The sequence below is a fragment of the Lasioglossum baleicum genome, chromosome 8 (assembly GCF_051020765.1).
Source record: "Lasioglossum baleicum chromosome 8, iyLasBale1, whole genome shotgun sequence".
Lineage (NCBI taxonomy): Eukaryota > Metazoa > Arthropoda > Insecta > Hymenoptera > Halictidae > Lasioglossum > Lasioglossum baleicum.
The window spans coordinates 9,243,502-9,256,141 of record NC_134936.1 but is presented as its reverse complement, the minus strand read 5'-3'; the positions used below and the strand labels follow the sequence as shown (position 1 = coordinate 9,256,141).

General features: G+C 36.2%; 1 protein-coding gene across 4 annotated transcripts in view; it reads right to left on the bottom strand.

Annotated features, from left to right (window-relative positions):
- Positions 1-12,640, bottom strand: part of Pgant9 (polypeptide N-acetylgalactosaminyltransferase 9) — a 498,492-nt gene that overhangs the window by 177,898 nt on the left and 307,954 nt on the right. For all 4 annotated transcript variants that reach the window (XM_076428489.1, XM_076428492.1, XM_076428491.1 and 1 more), the window contains one exon: positions 5,057-5,790. In XM_076428489.1, coding sequence (XP_076284604.1) covers positions 5,057-5,306 — 250 coding nt within the window. In that variant the 5' untranslated portion in view covers positions 5,307-5,790. The remainder of the gene's footprint in view (positions 1-5,056; positions 5,791-12,640) is intronic.

Sequence of the window (12,640 nt, the reverse complement as noted above, 5' to 3'; positions counted from 1 at the left end):
AATTACACTGTCCAACAGTCAAAAATTAATTTCGATTATCACTATGCGATTCTTATAGAGTTTTTCGCGCTGATTTTTCTCCTATACGTACAGTTTTTGAGAAGATTGAGTTTAAAAAATGACATATTTTTTAACTTTGAACAAATATTATGATGTTGTTATAAAAGATATTGAATTGTTCTTTACAGCAAAAGATTCTGCAGACTTTCTCGAATACAGTGATACCCAATACTAATATGTTATGATTGTTTAAACATGTTTAAATTAATTTTTTTTCTTTAAAGTCGGAGAGACACCACTTTTGCACCAATTTTTAAGGATATTTTTCAATTTATCTCGAAAAATAAGGGTCCAGCGGAAAATCAAACTATACCACGCGATAGAGCGGACTTTTATCTTGAAAAACCACCTTTTCAAGTTTGCGGTCGTCGTTTTTTTTCGAACCAGAAAGCAAAATATCTTCGCCCGACATGAGTTGCCGCCAGTGGCGCTCACTACTACAATGGGCGATATTTTGCTTTCTGGTTCGAAGAAAACGTCGACGTTCCAAACTTGAAATGGTGGTTTCTCAAGATAAAAGTCTGCTCTATCGCGTGGTATAGTTCGATCTTCCACTGGACTCTTATTTTTTGAGATAAATTGAAAAATATCCTAAAAAATTGGTGCAAAAGTGGTGTCTCTCCGTCCTTAATGCTTGTTTAAACAATCATAATGTATTAGTATTGGACATCACTGTATTCGGGAAAGTCTGCAGAATCTTTCGCTGTAAAGAACAATTCAATATCTTTTATAATAACATCACAATATCTGTTTAAAGTTGAAAAATACGTTTGTTTTTCAAAGTCATGTTTCTCAAAAACTGTGCGTGTAGGAGAATCAGCGCGAAAATCTCTACAAGATCCACCCAACACTACATTGGAAACATAAAAAAGGTTGATATTTGTTGGACAGTGTTATTATACTGTTTTTAGAAATACATCTCGAGTTGTGTCACGTTCCTTATGAATGAACGATATTGTTTGCAACACAGTTATTTTGATTTATGTCTTTCGAAGTCACCTGGCTACACGTTCGGAACAACATCATCATCGCGCACATTAATTTCCCAGCGAGCGACACGAATAGAAATCCAATGACGCCAACAGCAGCTTCTCTCGAGCAGGTAAACAATAGGCACAAATAGAATTTTGATCAACGAACTCTTTCAATGAGAACAATCGACCGATCGAAACCGTTCTTCCCCGAATAGCTCCGTATAAATGGAGTCCCGGCGTATTGAACTTGACACGCGACACACAGAGAAGTCACCCGGAATAGTATCCCCGCACACTTCCACGAGGCGAAACTTCATTTTCCCTTCCGATTTCCTAATAAAAATGTCTGTCGAGCGGACTACGGTCTCAAAGAAACCGGTAAACGCGGGCCGAAGTAATCGAAAGACAAGGAGAGAGAAAAAAGAAGGCGGACGGCGCGAATTCAATTTTCAAAACGTTTCATACATCCGTGCCTGCACGCCGTTCCGAGAGCTTTCCCGCGTAGAGTTTTACTTTCTGGCGAGCATATTGGCGAGGTACAGGTAAAGCCGCGGCGGTAAGTGGAGTCTCGCGATATGCTCGACGCGTCTGGTTCTCTGCTTTCACGCCATCTTGCCTTGTCCGAAAAATAATTTTATCCCCGCCGGCGAGAACTTGGGCCCCGGTGTGTACGCCGCGGCAATAAAGAGAACGACAAATTGCTATAACGGCTGCCGGACCATCGCCTTGCGAACTCCGCCGAGCCGAAACTCCCGTCGTGCATCACTCCTCAACACCAGTTGGATTTTCTTTCGAAATTTCGACCGCCGTTTCCATATATTTATTATACTCCTCGCGCATTTTTTCAACTGCGCTTTCCTCAGGCTGATCTATATTAGTGTGCAAAGTTCTCGTGAAAATTCACCTCTGCGATATTTGAACTGGTAGGATAAATGTACCTATTACAGCGGTATTTTTTTCCGATGAGATTGAAAATATTGAAATGCGGAAAAGTAAATATTTCGCCCTGAATAAATTTGTACGATTCAATTAGAATGTATTCTCATTGGTAGACAGCGGATCGTTATGCAAAGTAAAAATTTTCCACTTGATTTGCAGCCAACTGCGGTGAAATAAAAATTTATTTTCTTTCTTAGTATGTTTAATATTCTTTCAATGTTTTCACTGTTTCGGATGCATAAAATCCGCTGTCTACTCATTGCCGAGGCAAACAAAATTGTCAATCATTCTCAAATTTTTATAATCTCAGGATTTGAAAAAATATTCTTCATCAAAGGAAAATAGGACCATTTTTCTTCAATCTCGATCACCAAAGTATTCTTAAGTATTGATTTAAATTGCATAGGGGAAAGTTTTATTATTATTTAGATACCTAGTTTATCACCAGATGAAAATTCGAACTTTCCACTAATATTTCACGCGTTCATTCTGTTCCCTGTGTATTTGCAGAATTGCTGAATCTGTTTCAAACGGTCTACAATATTGTTGGATTATTTTCTGCAAAATAGGATTTATGTTGTGTCTCGCTGGTTTACACCGGCGGATGAATTTTCGTTCAAACTTTCGACCGATATTTCATGTGTTTATTTTGTTCTCTACATATTCGAAGAATTTTGTTTTTGTTCGGGTTGATCTATAGTATTACCGGATTACAATATCTACGGAATGGAATTTATATTTTGCAGTATTGATGCACACCATCAGCTGAATTTTCTTTCAAAATGTCGAATTGTTTTCCTCCATATGTATTTATCTTATTCTCTGCACACATTGTCTGAATTGTACTTTGGTTTAGCTTGATCTCCAATGTTATTGGATGACACTCTACAGTATAGGGCTTATACCGTCTAGATATCGTGCATGCGTTCAACTGTATTTTCTTTCAAAATTTCGACTGCTATTTTCCATGTTTATCTTGTTCCTGCGTAGTTTCGAAATAGTAACTTTTAGCTAGGTCTGTAATATTATTGGACTATTTTCTACGATACAGGATCTAAAAAGAAGGAAGGTGTTCCCTTTTTAGCCAGCATCAATGTTCTAAATCCCATATTAAATAAATACATAAGTCACTTCATCATCATTTACTGAAGTAAAGAATAGGTGAACTCTTTTTAGCCACCATTAATATCCAAATCCCGCAACCTCTCAAAACATCATCCCCTACTTAAGAAAAGGAAATTAACTCTGTCCAAACACCATTAACATTTTCAGCCGCTTTATCACACACCCACCCCTTACGTAAAAAGCAAATGAACCCCTTCCGAATACCAATAACATTTTAAGTCACTCAGCCGGCTATAGCATCCCTAATAAATGCAAAGTAGGTGAGTCGTTTCAGACACCACCAACATCTTAAAAAGAGGATGATTTAAAATACCTAGTAAATACCTACGGCATCCTAAGTTGATCGTCACAGCATTATCCTTTATATAAAAAGGTACATGATTTTTAGCTCCCATCGGAATCCTAAATCCCACAACCACAACACCGTCCTCTAAAAAATAGGTTAACTCTTTTTAAACACCATCAACATCATAAGTCACTTCGCCACAACACCATCCCTACCTAAGGAACAAATCATCCTTCACTAACGGGGAACTAGATGAACACTTTTTAGCTAGCCTGGGCATCGTAAATTCCACAACCACAACACCATCCCCTAAGAAATAGATAAACTCTCTATACCACCAGTATCCTAAGTCACTTTGCCACAACACCACTCCTCCCTAAAAGACAAGCATCATTCCCCTCTTTAGCCAGCATCGACACCCTAAGTCACTCAACTGCATCATCCTCTACTAAATAAAAAACTTTCCGAACAACCTAATAGATGAACTCTTCTCAGCCATCAGGAACATAAGTTACTTCGCCACAACACCATCCCTACCTACTTAAGGGACAAATCATCCTTCACTAATATTATAACTAATATGGAAAACTAGATGGACTCTTTTTAGCTAGCCCGGACATCGTAAATTCCACAACCACAACACCATCCCCTAAGAAATTGATGAACTCTCTATACCACCAGCATCCTAAAAGACAAGCATCATTCTCCTCTTTAGTCAGCATCGACACCCTACGTCATTCAACCGCATCATCCTCTACTAAATAAAAAACTTTCGGAACACACTAATAGATGAACTCTTCTCAGTCAACAGTAACACAAGCCACTCCGCCACAACACCATCCCTACCTAAAGGACAAATCATCCTTCACTAACTGGACAACTAGATGAACTCTTCTTAGCTAGCCTGGACATCCTAAATCCGACAACCACAACACCATCCCCTAAGAAATTAATGAACTCTCTATACCACCAGCATCCTAAGTCACTTCGCCACAGCACCACCCCTCACTAAAAGACAAGCATCATTCCCCTCTTTAGCCAGCATCGACACCTTAATTCACTCAACCGCATCATCCTCTACTAGATAAAAAACTTTCCAAACAACCTAATAGATTAACTCTTCTCAGCCATCAGCAACATAAGTCACTTCGCCACAACACCATCCCTACCTAAGGGACAAGTCATCCTTCACTAACTGGAAAACTAGATGAACTCTTTTTAGCGAGCCTGGACATCGTAAATTCCACAACCACAACACAATCCCCTAAGAAATAGATAAACTACCACCAGCATCCTAAGTCACTTTGCCACAACATCACCCCTTACTAAAAGATAACCATCCTTCCTCTCTTTAGACAGCATCGACAGCCTCAGTTACTCAACCGCATCATCCTCTACTAGATAAAAAACTTTCCGAACAACCTAATAGATAAACTCTTCTCAGCCAGCAGCAACATGTTAAATCCCACAGAACCACGCCATACCCCTTAAAAGACAAACTCTTTTCAAACACTATCAAGCCCCGTAAACCGCAAAGCCCGCAACATGATGCCCCATCTCCTTTGCAGCTTTTCGCGAGACCTTCATTCATCGGCAATCCCATTCTCCCGATACTTAAACCAGGCAAGATCCCGGCTCCTCGGGGAATCCCCGTTAACAACAAATTAATTACCTTGCTCGGGGCCGGCCTGCACGACCTTCTGCTTGGGTTTCTCGTTAAACGGCGTCTCCTTACGAAGAGCTGCGGCTGCGGGGACGAAACCGTTGGCCATCTGCGGCGCCGCGACGCCAGACGGGGCTAGACCTTGTACAGCAGCGTTCGCTCTATCTTCAGTGAAAAGCAGGAAGCAGACTGTGACCCAGACCGCGGTCGCCAAAATGGCCACCTTCAGCCACAAGGATCTCCGCCTTGGGAAACCCATTCTTGACTCGGAGGTCCTCTTTAACGAAATTCTAGAGTCTTCTCTCTCTCACTTGCTCTCGCTCTCTTTCTCCTCTCGTCGATCTCCTCGGTATCGAGCACGGTTCAATTAACTGTCGTTTCTCTGCCGGCTCGATAAATCGTGTTACCTCAGCAACATTCTCTTACTTCGGTCCCCTTCTGGCCTTCCTGGATAAGGAATGTTGCAAGCAAGCACAAGGAACGCAAAGTTTTCCAGCCGACACACTACTCACGACAGCTTCTCGTCGATCGAACTGCGTGATCGACCTACTGAGATACGACACCGTCGCGATTGGATCATCTTCGAACCTTCATTCGATAAGATTTGAGTGGGATCGATAGCGGTATTTCCACAGTGATTGCGTATCGCTCAGACTTCCGCGTGTCTTGATATGGGAATATTTGATATGGATTGATATGTGTGGTGGCAGGTTCGTGTCTTCTGGTTTACCGCATCACTGGTTCTGGAAAGAAGAAAATTTGGGGTTAGTGGCTGGAGACCGGGGACATGTGTTTTGGAATATCTGAATTATTTATATACGACGTTTGATAACATTTTTAAAAATTGCAGCGAACGAATTTTTTGCTTGGAATTTCAAAGGAAAAAGTGGAGATCATGATGTTTTTATTTACCTATCTGTGCGTTCAATGAAAAGTTATTATGCGTGCACAAAGTTTCATCGAAATTGGTATTTTGGAGACGTACCTAATAGGAACATAATATTTCAACAATTTTATTAGAACGTAAATACTTCGGTTTTGTGCCCGTGGTTAAATAAAATACTTTTATACATTCTTATATTATGAATTTTACTATAATGTATACAATTATTCTATTGCTTGTATCAACAATTTACAAAACAAAAATTTACTTAATATTGGATAGATAAACATGTAACAAAAATTTGTTATTATAATAAAATCTGATATAGACGTATTTCGAGAGGAACAAGAACAATTAACAATATTACCAATTTCAAATATTGATCAACATTATAGTTGAAGTTTACCTACGTACAAAGATTGGTCAGATTGATTACAGTTTTTTTAATCATCACTCTCATTAAAATCTCTGAGGCTGTAGAATTTAATGAGCGGAAGGAGAAAGAAAAATTTAATTTGATACTTTCTTGCAGCAAAATTAAAAGATTATTTGATTATCACGAATAGACTGCGGATCTTTTTATGCAAAATAAAAATGTTTTGCATTGATTGTGGAAAACAGGATTAATATAAAAATTGATTTCATCCCTTAACAACTTTTTTACATTGGAAACTGTATTACAGCATTCTTGAATTTTTGTAATGTTTTTTTTCCAGTTTTACATTTCACCCAATCAATTTCTTCATAAATGCATAATGAGCCCCCCCCCCCCCCCGTTGGAGATATTATAATTTATTCTATATATTTTATGAGAAATGTCCTGGAGGAGTATTTAAGTAAATCTCAATGATGGAACGTTAGGAATGCAAAATATTTGCCGAAGATATGTTTGCGGTGCACTGGTGCATCGTACTGGGAAGCCCATAAATTAACTTAAGCGAAGTAATTGAGTAATCTATCACAGCCGTCATTTCATTAACCAAAGTAAATCAACGGAGAAATTTCGTTTGGCAAGAAACGTGCCGATTGGACGGCGAAAACAAACATTCCAAAGTAAAGAATTTAAACCAATATCCGCAGATGTCAAAAATACCTATCGGAGAAAAATATTAAATTTAAAAATCAATTTTTTAGAATATCGAACACACGATTGCATATTTTGATCAATGAAAATCTACTTTTAAATTTTAATTAAAATTTACACTAATTTTTGTAACTGTGTTTGCACCTGCTTTAAAATCAGTAATAGATTGAACGTGGCTCTAATGCATTTATGATAAAAATAAATAAGTAAGATACAGAACAATAAAAATATCAGAAATATTTAAGAATATTGCTATATTATTTTAAATTTATTGCTTTTCATTGGAACTTTGGTTTTTTATACATTTTTATTGACAATTTGTTTAATGTTTGCCTTAGAATCGGTGCAGAAAATTTTATTTTGCATAAACTGCATATTATAATAATTGTAACTATCAATTGTAAGTAATAAAATAGGAAAAACTATGGCTGAAGCATACTCAATAAAGAATCCCATCGATATGGAAATTCGAGAACTTTAAATTGTTCTCTCCGGGTTTAGAAGCGAAAAGAAGATAAATTTTCCGCGAAGCTAATGAAGTTTATAGTCCATCCGAGATTTGGTTAATTGAAACGAATCACCATGGAACTTTTGAATACGAAGCTGCGGTATTAAGGGCCGAGCTGGAAGTCCACATCGAGTCATTTATTAATAAACAGAGAGCACGTTTGCTTGTTGTACTACGCAGACTGTTCTGTTCTTAAATAACCGAAGCACTTCCAACTGCCATGAAGATTTAAGAAAGCAAAATTGTACAATTTTCTCTGACTCTTTCTCTGCATTGTCTGCATTATACTAATATTGGAATTAAGATTTACTATTCAAACCCATCATTTTCATATTATCATTTTGTATAAGTCATATAAAAGAAATTATTATACAACCATGGTTTTATTTATACGATGCAAATATCAGTATATTTGGTGTATGTAAAAGTTTAATCTTTTATTGTAGCCCCTGATAAAATTGCTTTTAATTAAATTATTTATTTTCCTCTCTAAACACACTTTGCATGTTTTAATTTGGCTAGAAATGTCTTTCCTTTGAGTTTAAAAACTATGCAAAGGCTTATAACTAGATAGCAGATCTTTATGAAAAATAAAAATTTTCCACCTGAATTGCAATAAACCAGAGTGACATAAAAATTTATTTTCTCTCTTAATATGTTCAATAGGTTGACAATAGTATAACAGTATTTTTAAATTCGTCTAATGTTTTTAATATTCTATATTACACCGACTCATTTTTGTCATAAATGCATAAAATCCGCTGTCTACTAATAAGCCTGTATAAATATCGGGTTTGAAAATTAAGGCATTTATTCATATGTTTATTCAATAAAACACTAGAAGTTACCTCGAAAATGGCAAGAAGTAACAGAACAGAATGGAAAATATGTTATTGAATAAATCAATGAATAAATATCTGACTTTCAGCTTTCAATTTTAATTTACAAACGCTACGAACTTTCTCGTTCCAACCCAATACAAAACAATTCAGTAGCCTGAATGGTGTTTGAAAATGTTGATGAAGAAGCTACTATCTCGAAAACGGTATTCAAATGTATTGTGAACCTTCTGATTAATTAAAGATTGAGTAAATGAAGGAAAGTTTCGTGCGTCAACAAACTTGCGAATCGTGGAAAGAGTTGAAGAACTTAGGGAAGTGGAAGTCGCCATTTTCTCCTCTTGCAATACTGATCTATGGCGTGTAGTGTACACTCGAAGACACCGGAATAATGCAAGCGGAACGTGCTAATGGTGTTGCGACCGGCGAAACGTTACGTAAATCGCGAAAAAGCGAAAGAATAATGGGCCGAGCGCAATCTTTGTCCGCGATCCGGCATTAGAATGCCTATGGTTCGACATTGGGGAACCCAAGATACGGGATGCACGCGTATTCAGCCTGTTCACCCTATACATACCGTTTTATGCACCAGGGATTCGCCTTGTGTTCGATGCAGTAGCTTGCTGCATTGCTAAAATTTTGATGACGCAAAGAATGCGGTCTGCCGTTGTCTTTCCGATGGATCAATCACCCAAAAGAATCGTGTCCCTATTTACCGGCGATTCATCATTTCGTTATTTTATCAGAGATTTAATCGGCAAGAGCTGAATGCTCGTTAAGGGAAATGAAAAGATTTATTAACTGCGACCAGCTACAACAAAGACACCATTAGCATTGTGCGACTCGACAGTACCGTGACAATCACCGAGGTTTCGGAAACGAGGAAATATTGCAAAGCATCTTTAAATGATTTCTTTTTAGGAATTTTAACAATACGCTCAATTCTCTATCAATTAAGCAACAAATATAATGAGGTAATATATCTACTATACAATTATTCGAAAATAGCCAAATTAAACAATGTAACATCTAGGTAATGCAAACTACATGTACAACATTGTACTTGCTAAATAAACCACTTGGTTTAAAGCAATAATAAATAAATATAGAATTCGAGATTTAATTTGATTTTTAAGAAATCAAGGTTTTATTTTATTTAAACGAAATTTTTTAGTTTAATTCAACTGTACGGTATCAGAACTAAAATTATTTTAAAGAAATTTTGACGTGTTTTGTGTTTCTTTCTTAATGTATTCTTTAATTAATGTTTAAATGTTTGTCCAGGTTTCCATCTGACCTAATTTTCGCCGTAAGCACTTAATACTCGCGATTTAATTATTAGTGTAACTAACTATTCAATATGTACAATCATTTCTTATTAGTAAGTAGCCATTCAATGAATAAATTGTTTTCCCAAATTGGTACTCAACAACTGAATAAGTAAAATAATTTCTTATTGATACTCAGCTGTTCAATGTATTATATAAAATCATTTCTTCATTCATTCAATGAATAAATTGTTTTCCCAAATTGGTTTTCAACAATTCAATAAGTAAGATCGTTACTTATTGATACTCAACTGTCCAATAAATAAAATTGGTTCATACTAATTCTCAGCTATTCAATGACCAAAATTGAGTGTTATTAATGCCTCTTCGATAAGATGACAAAGTAGATTTAAGTGGAAATGTTATCTCTGGAGAGGGGGGAAACTTCAAGGCGATATCGAACAACGAGGAAAATTCTTATAATTAGAACGGAGTGTCTTCATGCGAAATTACATCTTCCCAAAGTAATCTACGAAAACCGGAATGAAACGGAAATTTAATTCTTCTTTTAATGACTCCGCGGAGTCGCAAAGAAACTTAATGACGTTATTAAAGTTTAATGAAGTTCTTTATTACATTACAGTTCGCACACTCGTATATGTGTCACCGCCGCAGAAGGTCCACTAGTTACCACAGAATGCATTTAGAATTTTCTTGAGAATAAACTGTGAACCAGACGGAAGACTAGTAGATTATTTGGTACGGCTAATACAAATCCCATTTCCCTTAAGGGACTGTGCAAACTTATGTAAATGCACAGTTTTAGAGGTGGAATCGCGTAAAGCAGCACGAAAGAGAAATATATTGTTAGCGTCCTTTGTTAAGAATTTTATTAAACCTACATTTAAAGGAAACTGCAGAGTGAATATTCATACGGGTGTGCGATTATTTGCAATTGCTGTTAATTACTACAATCTCAGGTTCATTTAAATTTGAAAAATGATAATTACGTTCATGATCAAAATTTATTAACAGATTACGTGGACAAATCAATTCGTAGCCCTTTCTTCACGAATTTGTTGATTATTTACAAATAACTTTTCTGAACATTTACACCAATTAATTAATTTTTCATACGACCACGAACTAATTTATACACCTCATAAATACAAAAAGAAATACTAAATTTTTCTGTTATAAGATAAAACAGTATTGTACACATGTGTTTGGACAGGAATCATTATAAAGAGTAACAACATCATTTACACAGTGTCAAGGTAGTCTTACTTGGAATTATTTCTATTTTCTAAAGCGTTGTAAACACATGGTAAATTACAGTAGGACATCACGTATAAGTACAGTGGTTTCCCAAAGGAATTTACCAGTACTAGATTCCAGTGAAATTAAATACTTGCGGACGACGTGAAAGAAACGTCTGCAAGACGAACCGAAAAGTGAAGAGCATTATCCACTGCAATTTAATCTCGTGTACGACATAGTACGATCTCGAATACGAAAATGTTACGAGCCATCAAGCTTTACAGTCGCATAATCTGGCAGCTAACATGTCAAACAGATCGCAATGACTGTGCAAGAGATATATGATTAGATCTTCTTGCATCTAAATTTTTAGTGCATCTGATCTACTTCCACATTTGAGTCTAAGAACTTGTAGCAATTTTTATATATTAATATTCCTCCTTTCAATAATATACTTATTATAAATCATTTCATATAATAATATGCATCGTTATTGAAATTTTATAATACTTCCCGATTTTCAAATGCAATTTTTATAAATCATTTCATAGAATAATATGCAGCCTTATTGAAATTTTATAACACTTCTCAATCTTCAAATTCAATTTTTATTATAATATTATTCTTTTCAATAATGTACTCTTTATAAATCATTTCATAATATAATATGCATCCTTATTAAAATTTCATAACACTTCTCAATCTTCGCACTCAATTTTCATATTAATATGACTCGTTTCAATAATGTACTCATTATAAATCGTTTTGTTTAATAATATGCATCCTTATTAATATTTCAAAACGCTTGTCAATCTACAAATTGAATTTTTATTTTAATATTATTCTTTTCAATAATGTACTCTTTATAAATCATTCCATATAATAATATGCATCAATGTTGGAATTTTATAACGCTTCTCAATGCTCAAATTCAAATTAATAATCTACTGGTTTACACGATTTTCAGTGACGAACAATTTAAATTCGTAATGAGTTTTTATAAATTCACTGGTTGAATAAATTATCAGAATTGCATATGTATAAATGGCATGAATTATTCCAGAGGATATAATTCATCGGATAGCCCAGAATTTATCAAAAAAAATCTTTTGTTAAGTAAAGGGTCGGACTGCAGAGCTTGCAAAATTAAAAGAAATTAGGTAACCTGAAGTTATCGGAGTTTGCTTTCGAACAATGGCTTCCGTAGACTTTTCGAGTTGTCTCGGGGCCGCCGCTCGATCGCGCAATAAATTCTGTATCGAAATGGGCAGAATGCGAAGGGATTGTTTTCTATTTCGCGTTCAGTCGGAACGGAATTTCAACAGTGCGAACGAACAAGTCTCGGGCGAATTCACCTTGCCGAAACGAAATTGTTTCATTCAGCGGCTCGTTACGCGAGCCCGGTATAATATGCGTCTAGTCGTATTGGCAATGAGATTAAATTCCGCTTCATAGGACACCCGGGAGACCGTCAATTTGACGTATTTCAATTAAATACGACGAATCCTGGCATCCTTGTAACGACGACGCGGCGTCGACTCGCGAAGTTAATGAGATCGTTAAAGTTTAAAGCGCGAAACTTCGCAGCTACCAATCGCTAAGCTCTTTCGGGGGTGTGTCGTTTCAATAGTTGAAGCTCACGAAGCTCCTCTGCTTCTCAGCGTAACACTCGCTTGTCGGCGAGTTATCAAAAATAGCGGAAGTACTTCCTAAGTAGCGATATTAAGATTCTGAAAGCAACAGGTGGTAAT